This window comes from Aspergillus lentulus, assembly GCF_001445615.1.
Source record: "Aspergillus lentulus DNA, contig: Alt01, strain: IFM 54703, whole genome shotgun sequence".
Taxonomy (NCBI): Eukaryota; Fungi; Ascomycota; class Eurotiomycetes; order Eurotiales; family Aspergillaceae; genus Aspergillus; species Aspergillus lentulus.
In genome coordinates this window covers 1,041,210-1,059,487 of record NW_028322123.1, presented here as the reverse complement: position 1 = coordinate 1,059,487, position 18,278 = coordinate 1,041,210, and the positions used below count along the sequence as shown (strand labels likewise).

General features: G+C 49.4%; 5 protein-coding genes across 5 annotated transcripts; 3 read left to right on the top strand and 2 right to left on the bottom strand.

Annotated features, from left to right (window-relative positions):
* Nucleotides 1-364: 364 nt before the first annotated feature.
* On the bottom strand, nt 365-916 carry ALT_0315 (uncharacterized protein; the record flags this gene model as incomplete). The annotated part of the gene is made up of 1 exon (XM_033555146.2): nt 365-916. One exon carries the CDS (start codon nt 914-916, stop codon nt 365-367), a length of 552 nt encoding a protein of 183 aa, XP_033411037.2.
* A 621-nt stretch (nt 917-1,537) lies between these two features.
* Nucleotides 1,538-2,117, top strand: ALT_0314 (mannoprotein; the record flags this gene model as incomplete). Its single annotated transcript, XM_033555147.2, has 2 exons — nt 1,538-1,873; nt 1,926-2,117. The coding sequence occupies 2 exons, from the start codon at nt 1,538-1,540 to the stop codon at nt 2,115-2,117; spliced, it is 528 nt and encodes a 175-aa protein (XP_033411038.1).
* A 1,356-nt stretch (nt 2,118-3,473) lies between these two features.
* ALT_0313 (glycoside hydrolase family 131 protein) lies at nt 3,474-4,733 on the bottom strand (the record flags this gene model as incomplete). The annotated part of the gene is made up of 3 exons (XM_033555148.2): nt 3,474-4,388; nt 4,438-4,574; nt 4,625-4,733. 3 exons carry the CDS (start codon nt 4,731-4,733, stop codon nt 3,474-3,476), a joined length of 1,161 nt encoding a protein of 386 aa, XP_033411039.2.
* A 1,737-nt stretch (nt 4,734-6,470) lies between these two features.
* On the top strand, nt 6,471-10,015 carry ALT_0312 (interferon-induced GTP-binding protein Mx1; the record flags this gene model as incomplete). Its single annotated transcript, XM_033555149.2, has 7 exons — nt 6,471-7,905; nt 7,985-8,361; nt 8,420-8,681; nt 8,738-8,875; nt 8,928-9,540; nt 9,641-9,707; nt 9,764-10,015. The coding sequence occupies 7 exons, from the start codon at nt 6,471-6,473 to the stop codon at nt 10,013-10,015; spliced, it is 3,144 nt and encodes a 1,047-aa protein (XP_033411040.2).
* Nucleotides 10,016-17,082: 7,067 nt separating this feature from the next.
* Nucleotides 17,083-18,210, top strand: ALT_0311 (bZIP transcription factor; the record flags this gene model as incomplete). Its single annotated transcript, XM_033555151.1, has 1 exon — nt 17,083-18,210. The coding sequence occupies one exon, from the start codon at nt 17,083-17,085 to the stop codon at nt 18,208-18,210; it is 1,128 nt and encodes a 375-aa protein (XP_033411042.1).
* Nucleotides 18,211-18,278: the final 68 nt, after the last annotated feature.

Sequence of the window (18,278 nt, the reverse complement as noted above, 5' to 3'; positions counted from 1 at the left end):
GATATTCAATGGGTCCATAATATAGACATAGCCAAATCTATAACGCATATTTCACTGTGTGTCTGTCTGTTATTTAAGTTTAAATTATGGTTGTGAAGGCAGTATTTATCACAGGTTGCCTGAATGTATGCTGATATTCATCCCTTGAAGGTTCGAGTGTTGTCTATTCAGTGTTTTGAGCGAAGGAGTATGAGTACAGGCTTGTAGGTCTATTTTGAGGTGGTATATGCATCATCACTAACACATCGGACGCGATTCCATGCATATTGATGCCTCGGCAATGTAAGCAACCACTCACTATCCATATTGATCACGACGACTAAATACCGTACCCAATCCCTTCATACTGGTCGAAGATGCGCAATCAATTCTTGTCACAGGTAGACGCATAGTTATCCAACTCCCGAGGAATGACACTTTCCCAAAGCTCCGGCCCCTTGAGATACGCATTCATCTTGTCGCACATATCCTTTGTGATAAACGCCGAGAGCTGTTCCATCTCACCCAGGACTACAGGCATCATATTCTCTTTCAAGCAAGTCCCGACAGCCTGCATTGCCTTCTGATCCTGGCATAGATTGGTCTCCCCTCCGTCCGCAGCACACTTATTTTCAATCGTCTTGGTTATATCAGCGGAGATACTGTCCGCAATAGTGGGAAAGCCAGACAGACCCATTTCATTCATGCTGGTCGTGACGATCTGGCTGACTATTTTGCTGTTGATCCATTTTTCAAACTGCGGCATTGTTACAGTACAGCCTTTCTTGCAGACGCGTTCGTCAAACGCCTGCAAGGTGGTGTCGAGTTTGCTGGGGATGAAATCTGAGATGGAGGTGCAGTTTGATGGAAGGGCGCAGAGGACGGGTGTAGCCAGAGTAAGAAGACTGTATAATGACAGAGTAGCGGTAAGATGCATCTTGAATGGTTTTGCCCGTAGATTGGAAGTTGCACCCGTAGAGCAAAGAAGAGACCTTCCTTGAGCCGTCAACTTTTGCTATTGTTGACGATATGTATATTGTGTATATTGTCAACCCTACCATCATCAAGCACTACGTCACACGTATTGCCTGTGTCAAGAAGCCCCTTTATTCCCCGGAGAATGCCAAACTCTCCCCTTGCATGATATCAACGGCGCGTGAATGCTTGAATGTGGCAGGCACGGTTTCTACTGGACACAACAAGGGATTTTCAGGACGTAGCCTCATAAACAAGTATCAGAGTTACACTGCATACAAGGGAATTTAGCCTCAACTGCAGCATATTCGATGGCTAACAGTGCTCCCCTGTTTCTCCTGCTGTCTTTCATACTTCAAACCACCAAACGGAGAATTTGCTGCTATGGCGGCGCCTCACATTCCAGGTATGCTCTACGGTATTTGTCCCTCCCTGTCTTGGGCCAGCGTGATATGTAGGAATGGACCGTTGCCGTGCTGCCCCAGCTATAAAGCCACGACATGAAACAAACTTTTAAGACATCCTCAACCATACTACACTCTTGATTTGATCTCAACCCAATCTCATTCTTTCCTAAGACACAATGCTCTTCTCCCGCGTGACCCCAGTCGCCTTATTCGTCGCCCTCGCGACATCCGCCCTGGGTGCGGTTAACACCAAGCAGGCTATCGAAGGCATGAACGCCCTGCAGAAAAACGTCGCCGAGGCCCGCAAGACCATCGAGGGATGGAACGGCGGCCTTCTAGGCGTCATCCCCGTCGCCAGCAAAATTCAAGGCGTGAAGAGTTCCGCTGCCGACACTCGCAGGACCATCGAGCAGTCTGATGCCTTTGGCGATGAGGACCAGGATGAGGTTCTCGCAGCTTATTCCCAATTGCAGCCAGAGATTATGGGAGCGCTTAATGCAGCAGAGCAGAAGGTAAAGCCATCCCCTCCCTATTTAATGGCCAGCAGTGCTGACCTGGATCCAGGCGCCGGCCTTCAAAGATGCGGGAGTGGCCTTCGTGGCGAGGGCTATGATGGAGGATCTCAAGGGTGAGAAGGAGAAATTCGAGACCGCCATTCAGGGGAAGGTGCCTGCTGAGAGGTACCGCGACGCTGAGCCCAAGGTTGCTGAGGTCAATGCTGCCTTTGATAGTACCCACAAGGCGCTTGCTGCGTAGGTGGCTGGTCTGGGCACTGTGCCTGTGGAGCACAGTGAAGCTTGCTAGGGATACTTACTGCGTTATCGTTCTGGGCTTATCTTGCGATCTAATTTGAGAATTACTTAATCCATCAGACTTATATGTAGACTTCATCTCTACGCCCTGCTGGCATAATGAGTAGCCTGAGGAAACGGAATTAAAAAGTACTCGGGACCAAGTTCCGGTGGGCTGTCCTGGAGGCGACAGGTAAGACATGCCACGCCGTACTACTGCGGAGAATATAGAAAGTTAAATGCATGCTACCTGAGCTATATTTAATAATACATACTTGGCATGCAGGGCTTTGCATTTCCCAGGGTTGCCATGTCTTTCGACATTTGATAGCTTGAATTCATCCCTTTGCATAGAATGGTTTTCTTATGCCCATAACTGTGAGACTTTCAAGAGCCGGATATGCACGTAGTATATCGTCTTCTTAACGACGAGGGCCCTGTCGAGGACAGAAGAAGAAGCAATCAACAGAATTAGAGAGGAAAGACCACATGAAGGTAATTTTCAGGGCTTAAGTTTCTCAGTATATCTTGACTTAAACCAGAAGCAACCAACGTTTAGTTATTTCAATATAGATTCGGAGTATACCATAGTATGTGGTAGCAAGCCAGCACATCTTTAGACAATATCAAGCCAGATGTGGTATGCTCAAAAGGCCTCTTCCTTGCTCTACTCTATGAGGCTTAACTATAATCATGGAGTATCTGACAGTATAAGCTCTATGATTGGCAAATAAAAATTATATAATAAAAATTATATAGATAGATTGAGTAATAATAGCAGCTATAGGAGCATTCCTTCTAGACAAAATGAATAATGGTTAGGAATTCATCTAGTGGGTTTTAATAATAATTTACTCTAATTTTCCTTCCTTTCTTATATGTTTTCCCTGATGAGAAGAGGGGGAGAAGGAATATATATCGCATGGGCCCTTCCATTATCTTAAGAGCAACAAAGCAGCTCCTTATCCAGGATATGTCACTATCTATGATGGAGTTTTCTATATAATTAGGCTTCTAATGCTTATGTAGCAGCACATTCTCCACTTGCAATAAGTTAACTAGTCAGTGAGGTTTGGACCTAGGTTACTGACTGCGCTGGCCAGTTTAGGAGGAAGGTTGATGTTGATGAGCTCAAAGGTAGAGTATTTCTTGTTGTTTGAAATATTTTGAACAGAATAGCCTAGAAAGACAGTCTTGGCTTTCTGGGATAACTCATATTATACACCAACTACCACTAGGCCTGAGACATACAAATCAAGTTCCTGAGTGATTGCCTCAACATCATGAACTTATTGGATGAATACTGTCACCTCGATCCAAGTTACCCCCGGCGGGCAAAGTCGCGGGCATGCACGCTGTTGGAACGAGAGAGAAGAGCGCGCAAAGCAGCCTGAATATCAGCGAGAAGCTCTGCGGCAGTGGTGGGGGTGGGGAGCTGTGTCGAGGAAGGTTCAGCGGGTGTCGCCGCATTGGTGTCAGGCGCAGAAGCTGCAGGTGTTGTCACAGCCTGAGAGGCCGAGGTTGCAGCTGGCTCTGTATCACTGGTAGAAGACGGCTGAGGGGCTGCTTGGGTGGTGGAAGGAGTGGAAGTCGAGGGGCTGGGAGCACTCGAAGTACTGGAGGAGGACGTGTTGGAAGCACTGGAAGCACTGGAAGCACTGGAAGCACTGGAAGCACTGGAAGCACTGGAAGCACTGGAAGAACCGGAAGAACCGGAAGAACCAATCTCCTTCGTGATAGGTGCCTGCTCAACATAAATGCCAGACCAGAACCAGTCCTCTGGTGCGTCGTTGGAGGATCCCCCGTTGGGCAGGCGCAGCTGGCCGACGTGCCAGTCTGCCGAGTTGGTCGAGGTGGATGCGCTGACGGGAGAGACAACCTCGGTCAAGGGATCGGAGCCATTAGACGCCCAGAGACCGACCTTTTGCGATGCAAAGTCGATATCGTAAGCGAAGTTGTACCAGTTGCCTGGCTCCAGCTGGACCGACCAATGTGTTTGGCCACCTGCATTCCAGCGCAAGGTGTTGTCGGATGAGCCGGACGCGCCATACTTGAGCTCAGTGAAGTGGCTCTCGAAGAACGCGATCTGGTGCTCGAAGGAGGCGTCGGGGGCATTTGTTGTCTTCGTGGACAGGGAGAAGTGATAGTATAGATGGCCCGAGCCAAGATTGGCGGTAGTCTGGGGGATGAGTTCAGAGCGCTCCATGTTCTGTCCATTCCAGAAGGAGGTTCCATCCTTTTTTACTGTTAGTCCTTTTTCCACCGCACAGAAGTGAATGACATACAATGGTGATTCGGACCCCCTGGGCGTCGCTGGTGTCGGCCGGGTTCTTGAAGTCGGGGGACAGACCCAGATACTCGCTCGTCTTGCCACTGCCGTGGATGTACCATTGCCATGATCCAATTTGGTTGGACCAGGACCCTATATTAATCAGTGAGGGTTCAAATTAGAGGGGACGGGCAGTTGAATACATTTGTCAAAGTCCTCAACGGTGGCAGAAGAATCGAAGATGCCGCTCCACAGCACGGATCCAGCCAGCGATGAAGCGGGGAAAGCAAGAAGAGAAATGAATGACCTCATGGTGGGAGAAATGCAGTAAGGAATGCTAGAGAACAGAAAGTGTGACCGGCACAGTTGGTTGAACAAGTAAACTGTGGGCTGTAGAGCATTCAAGTACTTTAAAAAGGTGAAATGATCATGGGTGGGGCCTGTTAGGGTTAGATTGGCGGGCGAGTGCTGAAACATCCCGTTTCCTCACTGGTAGTTAAGCTTGTTTCACTTTGATCAACAGGTCTCAGTCTAAAGCTTGAAGATTGCCACTATTTCAACACCGTAGATACACTATGGCCCTCTGGTCCCTGGGTGGGGCGCTTCCTGATTATCCTGCAATACCATTATTTCCACCCATCACAGTCCGAGCAACATGAAGAGGACATTGCCCATTGTAATATGGCCTCCTCATTTTGTATCTATCCATAGTCTCTTCTCAATGATATCATACAGTCCTACTAAGATGATAATGATTTCCCCTGAATCGGATCACATCCATACGCGCTAGACCCAATTGGGCAATTGTGTTGTTTTCTCCTGAACACCACAAATCCAAAACAGAACCACACTCCCGCAGCCCCTATCTGTATCTGCCAGATTTCAGAGCGCAATATGCCTCGTGGACGACCTCGAACTTATGAAGACGATGGAGCTCGAAGACAAGCGCGTAATCAACGTCGAACGCCAGCGACGACGCAAACACCCTCCGGTCCTTGCCGGCTTCAGCAGCCCAGGATCACCACCTAGTGACTTACTCCTGAGCTCTTCTCGCTCCTCCAACGACGGCCATTATAATAACCCATTCGAAGAAATTTTTTGGGATTGGAATTCCGTAGAGCACTCTCAGAAAAGATCACCATTCGCGTTGCTTGGAAATTCTTATGTCCTGCGGACCCTAGGCCTGGAGCCCGATTTTGGACATACTCTGATCAGGATGGAAGGGAGTAGGTTCGATGCGAGCAGTCGAGGCTATGCGGGCTCGCCGATACTCAGCATGCATCCCCAGAAAGCGACTGGTGCACTCGCGGCCTTCTATTGAGAAAATCCACATCTGGTATCCGATACTTCCACTGGGATTTCCAGAGCAATACTTCCACATCCTATCCGGAACGTTAGCATGTCTCCATATGGCTATAATTCAGAGCCACCGTCACACCAGCTGCATTGTGTGGCTGAGAAAGTGTGCTCCAGTGGACGGGAAGAGAAGAAGACTCGTTATTGAGCAACCTCCCTTAATCATGTCCCAAATGCGGGTTGAAGCAGCCCGTGGAGATACCGTGGTTGTCATACTCCTCGCTCGGTTATACGATGGTCTACAGCTACATAGACGAGAGGTAGCCCGAGGACCTAAAACAGCAGGTAGATTAAGGTGGAGCACTATTCTTTTAATGTTTGACGCTCATATGCTGTCGAGGCATATAGTGTGTTATACAAACATACATCGAGTCATCGACAAACCCGCTGCCCCTGTCCGGCCAACAGCAATCCCTAGGTCTGGATTCTCATGGCTCAAATAGAATATTACCGAGAGTGTGCCAATGGTGGATTTCTCAGGGTGATACGGTAAACTCCTGGTATGCTAGGAAATACGCGCAGGTGTGGAAGTCAGCCTCGCATTTAGGCCGTACTAGTGATGCAGGTATGCTGCGCCGCAGAATCACTCCTTCCCATCAGGCTGATAAAACGTGACTGCTGCCCCGGGTAGCAGGCGCTTCAATTTCATTGTCTCGTCTCCAACACTTTTCCACCTTTTCTAGTTCATTCATCATGTCTCCCGAGGCAGACAACAAGGCTTTGCATCAGTTACAGCAAGAACAATCCAAGCTTTTGGATAAGATCGATGAGCTGCGCACCATCGGCGTCGGTGGTCTCGTGGAACTGCCCCAGCTAATTGTTTGCGGCAACCAGTCAAGCGGGAAAAGCTCCGTCCTCGAAGCCATCTCTCGCGTGCGGTTCCCGGCGAAAAGTAATGTCTGTACGCGATTCGCGACGGAGGTGATCCTGCGGCGGAATCCATCGTCATCAAAAATTAAGGTGTCCATCGAGCCCGGCCCTTCTCGCACGGACGAAGACGAGCGACGCCGACTCCGGAGTTTTGCCTATGAGGACTTCTCTAATGGCAATGACCTGCCTCCCCTGATCGATAAGGCCAAACAGCACATGGGCATCACGGAGTCGGTTAACACAGGCTTCAGTGATGATGTGCTCAAGGTCGAGATTTCAGGGCCGGACAAACCGGAGCTGACTCTGGTTGATCTGCCCGGCCTGTATTACTCTACAAGTCAGGAGCAGGACTCTCAGGGTATCCTGATAGTCCGCAAGCTGACAGAGAGATATATGAATAATCCAAGAAGCATCATTCTTGCTGTGGTCAGCGCAAAGACGGACTACCATCTTCAGGAGGTCCTGAACATTGCGGAACGATTTGATCCCAAGCGTGAGCGCACACTTGGAATCATTACTCAGCCTGATATTCTGGAGGCGAACTCGGAGGAGGAAGACACATATCTACACTTTATCAAGAATGAAAAGATTCGTCTAGAGATAGGATGGCACGTCTTGCGCAATCGATCGTTTGAGACCAGGGATATCTCAGACGATGCCCGCGACGAGATGGAGAAGGCGTTCTTCAATCAGGGACGATGGTCATCGCTCTCACGGGAATGTGTCGGCGTCGAAAGTCTACGTCGCCGCCTTAGCAGCATATTGCTCAAGCTCATCCGTTCGAAACTTCCAGGGCTGATTACAGAGATCCAAGAAAAGGTGGCTGATCGACAGCAGCGACTTCCGAAACTGGGGCCTCTTCGATCCACTCTTCAGCAGCAAAGGGGCTACCTACTCAACATTAGTAGTAATTTTGAGCGCATCACTGTGCAAGCTTTGAATGGCATGTATGCAGATGAGTTCTTTGGTGGCTTGGATGATACAGGGAGTATCGAGGACTTCCGACGACTCAGAGCTGTTATACGCCAGCTGAATGAGTACTTCGCAGACGCAATGGCCATTCGAGGCTGCCGCAGGAAAATTGTCGACCGGGGCCCATTGCCTAGCATAGATGACTTGCAAGTTTCTTTCAGGAAGCCTTACATGGACGACTGGAAACCTGAATATGTAGAGCGCCGTTCGATCGAAGCAGAGATCAGCAAGCAAGCACGCAAAAACAGAGGCATTGAGCTTCCAGGGAATGCAAAACCAACTCCTCGTAGGGAGCCTCTTTCGCGACCAGTCCAAGCCATGGGAAAGCCTTGCGAAAGGACACTTAATGAAGGCTTGGGAGTCAGCGAGGTATTTCGCTTTGCTCGTTCTACAACACATTACTGACGACCATACCTATTCCTTGCTGGTTGGCTCAATTATCGATGCAGAATTTGAGAAATTGAAGCAATCATTGCTTGACAAGCTTGACGAGCTGACCGCATACACGAAGAGAGGTCACCCATTGCCCGTGGGCAAGAGCTTTCTCTCACAGATTCAGAAGGCCAGAAGCAAGCGTCAGCTAGAATCACTAGGAGCAAATCTCCGAGTCAGTCGTCTGGACGAAAAGGGGGAAAAGTACTTTTCGATGAGAGACCTCGAGCAAGCCACGTCGTCGACGGAGGCTTCCCGGAATGAATCTGCAGCCGTCGAGATCATCGACCAGATGGAAGCGTATTATGAGGTAAGAAAGTCTTCCTTTGCTGAAGCTACGACTACATCTATTCTAACTAATACTCCAGACTGCAATTGTGACGTTTGTCGACAATGTCGCAACTCTAGGCATCGAAAATTGTCTTCTTGACCCGCTGCAACGTATATTTACCAGCCAGGTTGTGAATAACATGGATGATGATCAGATCCGAGAACTTGCCATGGAACCGCCTTATATACATGAAGAACGACAACGGTTAGGCCGCGAGCTCGACAAATTGCAAGCTGGCCTACGGGCCCTCAGCGTCTTCAACACACAAAAGCCGTCATTGGGTAACCCACCCTTATTGGGTAAGCTGCAGAGTCCTTGTATAAAGAATTACAGTATAACCGGACCTCGCTTGCAGTGAACAGGCCGGCTGCAGGACTATCGGACGGTCCTATTTCATCCATTGAAGAAAACCGTCCAGGACCAACAATAGCCTCAGTCAACGGAAACCCCGTCGCTGTAACCGAGTCCATTGCCCCCTTGGAGTCTCCCGGACGTAGGTCTATGTGCCTTTTCCCTAAACAGGATCTTGCTAATTCGGGCGAAAGCTACGAAAGCTGCGGAACCGAGACCACCCACTGTACTTGAATCGGCCAAGGCTTCACCGGCAGCTTCTGGGACTCTGTCTAATGTCAGCCTATCTAAACAGAAAACTGTTTCTGGTGGCTTTGGTACAGCCCCGTCTGAGCACAAGCCTGTTTCTGGCCTTTTTGGTGCAGCCATATCAGAGCAGAAACCTATCACAAGGGCATTTAGTACAGGCTCATCAGAACAGAAACCCGTGTCTGGTGGCTTTGGTACAGCCCCGTCTGAGCACAAGCCTGTTTCTGGCCTTTTTGGTGCAGCCATATCAGAGCAGAAACCTATTACAAGGGCATTTAGTACAGGCTCATCAGAACAGAAACCCTTGTCTGGTGGCTTTGGTATATCCTCCTCTGAACATAAGCCTGTTACCGGTCTTTTAGGTGCAGCCATATCTGAAAAGAAATCTGTTTTTGGTGGCTTGGGCACAGACACATCTACGAGCACCAGCACCAAACCTATGACAGGCACCAGTACCGGCACCTCTACTACTGTCCAGCAGTCCGGCATAGGCTCCACCAGCAAGAGAGTAAATTCTCCGTTTGACCCCGAAACATTTCAAGGCTTTGGTCAGAATCTGTAAGATTGGGCGTTCTCGTGTTATGCAAGAACCCTTCCATTGAGCATTCTTGATTCGGATATCCGCATCTGCATATGAAGTATCTAACACCTGCCTTAGAACTGTTGCAAGTAAAACCCCAGCACATATCTCAGCTTTGAGTTCCGTTGTGAAGTATTCCCCTGAGGTCTGCCACCCCTTTGACGTCCACGTGGCACCCCATGCTTCGCTATTCGAAAACAGATGTATTGGGCTGATGGTTACCAATCCAGGAACTCCGACTTGCTTGGTATGATGCATTTAGTGGTAAACCCCGACTCTCTGTCGGAGATCCTCCCCTTGTTTGATGAAACCTTGAGCGCACCGCCGCTGGCGACAGCAGAAGATAGGACGAAACGTCCTAACCCCAACTTTGTGCTTAGCGAACTAACCTTAGCCGTGGGACGATGGGATTCGAACTTAGCACGACTGAGCAAGGTTCAAACACTGCCATAAGATACAATTTCATCATGCTGGTAGTCGACAGAGGATTGGATTTGTTGGCGTTCTTATCATGAATCGCCACGTTCAGGGCTCGTTTGCAATTTACAATGCCAAGATCCGTTTGCCCCTGGGAGCCGCAAGTCATGTAATTACCTGTTCGCTTGCCAATTAGAATTAGGGGTCTAGCAGAGCTTACGATTTCTTTGGGATGAGCCTCCCCCCTGGTGATAATCAGGTCGGAAGAGACATGCATGACAAACGGAAAGACAGGAAAACCGATGTTCCCGTACCAGGATGCAACGTCGAGTCGAGAGTTTCCTTGGCCTGCCACACCTTCGGAGTCATATTGTGAATGTGATCCTCCAGACATCGGAAGGAATAGTTTCCTGTCTGAGTGTCCATGCTGTCCATCCTGGCCTTGAAGCGGGTCCTTCTCCGGTTCTTAAGCATCCCGAGCACCAGCATTGTTGTGGCGGGTAAGCAATGGTTAAAGTCCCACTTGAAAATGAGGAGGATATCTCGGGCATCTGTATTGTAAAAACTAGTAGCCATGCATTTATTCAGCAGGCTCTATTTGTGCCGTAGAAGAGAGGAATGCAGGTGTTATTCCCCTTTCTGCCTTGGAACTGGGCGAGGCGGATGTCACTATCCCTGTGGCCCAGTATCTCAGTCGAAAACCAGTGTTACAAATTGCGCAGTCCGCAGAGTAGATCTATTCCGTTCTCCAGGCACTTCAGGCAGGTAAATCTAATCGTCAGAGAAAATGTTATAAATCAGTCTTTTGCTAACTCGGATTTGATTGTGCAGGGATATGTATCTGTAGTTGTGAGTTTGATTCACTGCTTCACTGCTATCGATATTTGGTGTTTATATGCTGAGGTAGTAGCTTGAACATATTCTGCATGCTGTCTGTGCTTATGTACGAACCTTGAATGTAGGATGATATCAGTGAAACTCTAAAAGAAGCTACCTAGAGTTGGGTTGGATTTTGGTTGATCTGCACTATATCTGATCCACTCATCTAACGCAAGAAATACTGACAAATACTGAACTATGAGGCCATAATGGCGTTCAGTTACACGAGGTTATTTCAACCTTTGTAATCCAGCCAAGGATCATCACAGAGCTCTCTTGCTGTCGCTCGACATTCTGGGTCCCACTGCAGCATTCTTTCAGCAGACCTAATAAATAGCTGCTTGTCCTCTCCGCCCAAGAACGGTGTAAGGTTTGAGAAAGAGAAACCCTCTGGAGGGATCAACTCTGGATACTTAAAGTCACCTATATAGAGAGACGTGTAAGTACAGAAGAAGTCATGAAGGATGGAAAGTCGTACCATCGTCGGAGAAAAGACCAGAACATATAGTCGGATCGACCCTCTCCAGAAACCGCAAATAAGGCGGGCCAAGCAGACGAAAGATCGGGGCCAAGTGAGCAGCGCGGCCATAAGCATTAGCTCTGCGATCTATGCCGTCGAAAATATCGATTTCTCCGAGTAGCTCCCAAAGCTATCAATATCAGAACATGGTACTCCATAATCAAAGCTGCGTGTGATTACCACAGTCCCTAAATTCCAGATATCGGTGCTATACCACCACGCACACTCTAAGAGAACTTCCGGTGCGCGTAATTGCCGGGGTTGGATATCGTGCGTATGAGGTGTAGACTGATCACCAAAAACGGCAGTACTGAAGTCGGTTATCTTGACACACCGCATGCCTCCTTGGAAAACGCCCGAAATCAGGGCGTGACTGGTAGGTACGACGACGAGCAGCACGTATCTTGTACGGAGCAGGATGGCTTTCCTGGTGGCGCACGTAACTGTCAAGAATGGTGTTGTTTTCGAATCCCACCAGGAAATTTTCTGACTTAAGATCTTCACATCTTGTCTACAATGGCCAAGAGAGATAAGGAGAAGGCAAATTACCAGTATGTATGATACGGAATTTAGTATGGAAGAAGTCCAAACCCTGTAGCAATAGTCTCAAGAAGATCTTCAGCGCATTAGGAGGGACGCCAATACCCGCGAGGTGCTTCCCCAAGAGCCAGAGTGGTTCTGTTAATCGGTCGAACACTAAACACGTATGTTCTCCATAAGGACCATGGATATCGAAAAATTCATTTGCTACGCGGGCATATGCCCGACTTTGGTAGCTGGACTCTAGTTGAGAAATGTGGCGAGATATGAGGAGCTCTTCCTGGGCAGATTCCCGATCTCTAACGCCGCAGTTTGGGATTTTTAAATCGTAGTACCGGTCTGACTGCCAGGGCCATCTTCCACTAATCAGATCGATTGAAAGGTATATGAATACGGCTTACCGCAAAGTGTCTTTAGCCAGCCACACAGTAGAATTGCCGCCCCATCCGAGTTCGATATCAGGCGGTATTTGTCGTGAATAAGCTCCGATACAAGCAGGATAGTACTTAGTTGCATCGTGACTGGTGCTGCTGTCTTCTTCATGGTTGATATCAGAATAACAGTCGCTCGTATACCTGGCTACTGTTCTAGTCAAGGAGCGAAGCCGAGAAGCCTTGAAATAAAGCAGACGTTGGATCGCCATCAAATATTCAATTCTTCTGTAGCAGAAAAGTCGGCATACCGCCGTTAAATACCGGATATCGAGCACCGGGCCGTTACTACATTTATCCGAAATTCGGTGTCTGATCTAGTTAACCTATTATTTTCCTAATGTTGCGCGCCAAGATTCAATGAGAAATAAGTTGTTGGTCAGGGACAAAAGTTCTAGAGCACTACAAACAACAGAGTAAGATGGCCCCTCAGTAATCATTTTCGGTGATTAGTACAAGCAATTTAAACTACTTTCAGGTGTTCGCGGGCCGAACCGAACAAGACCCGCAGCCCCACTATCCCCCGCATCAGGCTTCCGAGCTCATAACCACTTCCTCAAAGCCTCTTTTGAAATGAAGATGCGATTCTATATTTGATTTAGCTTTCTTCCGAGGCTTCAAAATGTATTGTAACAAAGCATCACATGAGAACTGATTTTACTACCTACTTTTGTGTTTATCCCAAAGCCCTCTCTTCTCATCCTAACTCTCCCACTGCCCTTCCGCAAAATGGCTCCGTGGCTCCCTCCTCACTGGAACATGGAAGTTGATTGGTGGCTTACTCCCTTTGGTTTGGAGACTACACATACAGCAGCCAGTGGTCTCAACCATCTGCAAGAGAGTATCTTAATCTTGCGATTTTGTGACATGCCATGGATGAACCCGCGCGTAGTGTTTGGTGCCTGCAGTACTCCTTGAAGGCCCGCAGCTTTCAGATGGGTCATCAAGAAACAGCAACGTTTCTAAGACTAGCTTCCCCATAATGCCTTTCCATGACAAGGTACATCCGTAAATTTCCCTCGAGGCTTATACCTCCTCGCCCGACCGCGGCCCACATCACTTATCAGACACTTTCTGTATAATCTCATAGCTTCACTGCGTCCGATAGCCAGGAAGAAAAAGGCACAGCAGCAGAGGGTCGAGCCAAATACGGCCTCCGCGACGCCGTCACGGCTTGTTAGTGAGTTTCCGGTGATGTTGCTCCCGTTGGCAGCGAGAAAAGCGAATTTGGATCGGCAAATAGGGCAGTTGTTGTCAACGATACATCCTTCTTCTCCCCATCCTCGCTTACTGCGGCGGTCGATGGAAGGAAAGAGAATAGAGCGGGGCTTGGCACTGGAGACGTGATGTCTGATGTGGATCCTGATTTGGACTCATGTTCTTCTTTTCCCTTGCCTTCCGCAGGTGGTGATTGAGAAGGGGATAAAGGAGGTGGAGCTGGAGCTGGAGCCGGCGAGATTCCTCTTTCAATATCAGTGATCCCACGACTTTGTCTCAGTTGGTTGGAGAGACGGGTAGCCCCAGCCCTGAGCTTTAAACATCTGCCGTGTAGAGGTATACTCTGTCCTGCCTCTCGCTGCATCAAACGGTTTGTGACCCAGGCGGCGGCGAGGGTGAGTACCAGAAGAGGAAGTGCTGCCGCCGGATACAGTTTCGGATTGGCATTCAAGTTGGGCATAGCAAAAAAGCTCTTACTCTAATGTCAGACATCCATCAAATGAGCAACACTTACTGCGACATATGATAGCGGGATATAGATCAAGGCAAATACAGTAAGCCCAGCGACTGACCGGCTTTGGGCCACGGTGGCCAAATTCGATTCCTTTGGTCTTATAGCGTTTCCGCGATACTATGATCAATTGTTAGGCCATACTAAGTTAATTAAATTGGAGAACTGCTCTTTCAGTGTATCTAACGTGATCATATTATGGTCGAGCTGTCTCTTCATTTGGCGCAACTGGTCGCTCAAGTCTACCCCAGAGCGTCCATTTTGTTTGTCTCTGGTATGCACTATAACGGCCAGGTAAAACGAAGGCTTTCTCTCACCTCAACCACGGTGGCTGCCTGTTGGTGCAACAGGGGTGTTTTCACCGCGACAGGTAGACGATTCCCGGAACTACGCAATTCCGCCTCACGGAGTTTGCCTCTCAGAGTATCGAGAGTTGACGTCCAGTCCCCGAAAAGATACAGACAGTCGGCAATCCCCCATCGTGGTTCCTTTAGGAGTCGCTTCCATCTACGAGCGGAGTCGCTACTGTAAGCCCAACATGTGTCACAAAGCCATAGGTACAGGCTGACCAGGTTCGGATGACTCCATTCCATGCATGCCTTCTTATCTGTATATATTGTAAAAAGCATCATTTGAAGCTACCAGATTTTGCCTGCGAGAACGGACATGTGGCTACACCTCGCGCCTTGATGACCTCCATGTCAAGGCTCATCTCTTCCAATCCTTTTCCCTTCTGTGGCTCCGGCCCTATCGTCATCAGGTCATATCCTTGTGGCAGATACCGGTCCCCGCGCGAACCCGGCACCTTGCCTCCGAATATTCTAACCAACAACGCCCCCGGTCCCCATTTGGACCAGAGACTGGGTCGGACGTACCATGGTTGCAGGCCCTTTCTTTCGAAGTTGTACAGATTCGTTTCCGGGTTTGGCGTATCATGCACGAGCTTGACGGCCAGGAAAGAGGGACGTGGAAGTGCAAAAAATCGAAGGACCAACTTTCGTGAATGTCGGACGAGGCCCAGCACAATGGAGAGGAGAAGGCTGGGAGATTCGAGACTGGGACTGTGAGCAACGTACGGGATTCACGGGCTGAAATGGGGTACAGAACTTACCCAAGGCTTGTCCTCATGATATCATCCAAGTCAGCACCCAACATCTGTCGCACCACTGGTTTTACGAAGCCGGGAAGCGCAGAATCCACGTAAACTCGCACGTATTGATCGTTTGTTGCGGCCGATCGCGCGACTTCTTCCTCATAGTGGATTGTCCAGTTGCGCAGTTCTAACGCGAAGTGCAGGCCATCTTTCCAGCCTTGTGCGCTTGAGGGAAGCGCATCAAATGGGATTCCCATATCCTCGCCCAGGTTCTTGTGAAAGATGCCGAGGGCACATTTCTCAACATCCGTAAGCTTACGCCACTCTTCTCTCTCAATCACATTCAAGATCTCGGCAAGACCATCACCTAAGGTGTGGAGAAGATCATCATCGGTAATTTTGTTGGCGCGGCGGTAGCGAGCATGGCTGAACGACGGCAAGTTAGTCGACCAAACGAAAGGCTGCTATTTAACTTCAGGGTTACATACAGATAATTCATTCTCGCCACGGCTGCTGCATAACGGTCCGAATTTCGAGGCTGGGACTGCGACTCTCGCAACAGAACTTCCGTGTCAACAGCGCGCCTACCCGCGTTCCGCCTGTTGTTCTGGCCAGTAACGGCAAAAAGCTTCGACATAGTCGGAATACCACCGGCCTGTTTCGGTAGTGCGACATGGGAATTAGTTTCGGATAATCCAGCATCGAACGCTTCGGCCAGCTAGCCACAGTTGCTTTATCGTACCTTTAGTAGCGCCATTCGACGAGCCTTGGCAAATGCATATGGAAATTCCATTTCTTGCAATTGGGTAATAATTGCATGAGCTTCTTCGACTGTCATGCTTGATAATGGCCTCCCGCCACTGACGAATGGGGCCTCGATCTTTGCCATGCGGCGGTACCGAAGACGCTGAACCAGTGCCATATAGCTGGTGAGAACTATGGCAATTGCCAAGGAACAATTGTTCCATAGTGCATGGAAAGCTTCAGTTGCTCCAGGCATCCTGTCAACAAGTCCGTAGAAGTTCTTGCCGTGAATCAGGAGAGGTAGGGCTATCAAATCGTCGTTTCGTCGCTATATGGTGCAAAATAACTCGCCACTAACTAAACCGTATTTCGCGCTGGGGTTGTTTTAAATGATTCGACGAAGAAGTATCCCAGGGTGATCGAGGATATTTAAACCGAGTTCGAATTGGCAAGGGAGGACTGTGAATCACTACATCCCAACATAGGCTCAGATATGGAGAACAAGATATTGTAATCGAACCCATACACCGAGGCTGCTCACCGAAATTTCCGCGCACCAAAGAACAAATCATCGGGCAGAGTATCATTCATAAGTCTAATGATGATACATTGTTGATATTCCTTGATCTATCCCCGACTCTGGCCAGGTATCTCACTTAGTCTCGTTAAAGATGCAGCCAGAAACCCATATATGGCGTAGTAAGTCCAGCATGCCTCTTGGGGAAGATAATGCTGAAAGTAGGAGGACTCCAAATCCTGGCCATTCAAGGCGCGTATGTAAACGGGCAAATTGTCAGCCCTAGAATCATCGGGACCCACTACATCTCGGGGTGGCTGCCATGGACGGTTATGGTTGATTCGTAGTCGCAGGTGAAGGTGGGACGACGTGATGGGGATTGCTTGTTGAATCAATTAATCCAGTTCCATGGATACACTGCAGACTTTGCAGTCAACCAATGAACTTTGGGGAATAACCGTTGAGCATTGAATTGCCGAGGTTAAACTGATTACAATATCGGATCACGCTAGTTCTGCACTAAACGCCACAATTGATACAGTCCATCCCAGCAGAGTAGATATACTGTTGCAAAAAGTAATCTAATCTGCAAAAATTTACTCGGTCCTTAGGCGAAACTGGTCTCTTGCCAACTCCGAGCTAATCCAGGCATGGTGCCCCGCCGATCAAAACGAGCAGGACGCCCTCGTCTGGACGCCAGCAGGGACGCCATCCTCTCCGCCGATCGTCGCAGCCAGGTCCGTCGCGCCCAGCGCACATACCGACTGAAGAAGGAGGCCGCTTTCCGAAATGCGACCGCCAGAGCCGAACAGCTTGAAGCAAGAATGCGCACCGCCGCTGAAGAGGTAACCTGGCTGTCCGAGGTCGCCACAGAGGCGCAGCTGCATCTCTCTCATCCTGATATCTATGCGAGCCTGAAGCGGCTTCATGGAATTGTAGCCGATGGTTATAGTCCCATCGAGGCCGGTGCCCCTACCGAGCCATCTGCGGATTCATCCGATGAAGTGCCAGTGGTCAGCGCGCAAGTTCAATGCCCCGGACACTACCCACCTCCCCCTCCTCTACCAACCAGGCAGCATACCTACGCATTCCAAGAAGTGCGTTTCGCTCGTCGATTACAGCGATACTCCCTCGAGCACGCCTTTCGTCTCTACACGGAGTTCCGGTCGGATCCGCGTGAGATTCACCGCGTCTTCCGCCTCGTCCCCTGTGTGAGGGATCGGGGAAAGACGCAACCGCGCTTCCGGCAGCTCTTGATGGGCGGACGAACGGACCCTCTGGAGGTACCGGGTCTCCCATTTTACACCGTCGGCGGCGCGGGTACGCACTTCCCGGATGTTGATGAGAAGGGAAATGCGATATACCCGGTGAATAGTCGGATGCCACGGCGGGTTTTGGGGATATTGCCGTGGCCGGAGCTAGGAACCAATGGAGGTGAAGAGGCACTGGAGGTCTATGGGCTTGGAGGGGAGTGGTTTGATAGCCGTGATGTGGAGGGGTATCTCAGGCTGCATGGGGTGGACGTAAATGGGGGTTTGTTTCCTACGCTGCACATATCCAGTGGAGCAGCTGAAAGGGATCGCACTCGCTCCTTTGTCTTGGACGTCGAGGGTTTTTTCTCACGTGAGTCCAGTCCGCCATACTGCGCGATTGTTCCTATGCTCATCGCTCCAGGGCTTCTCTCCGGGCTTGTTATCCTTGGCCGCGCGCCTGGGTTTAGGAAGACAGACGTCAGGCGTGCATTTAAAGCTTCGGTAAAGAGGGCTGATCATATATAACCGGTAGATCATCCTTGGAATCATGCTCGATATGTACCTCGGAGGCTTCGGCTGATCACAATATTCTA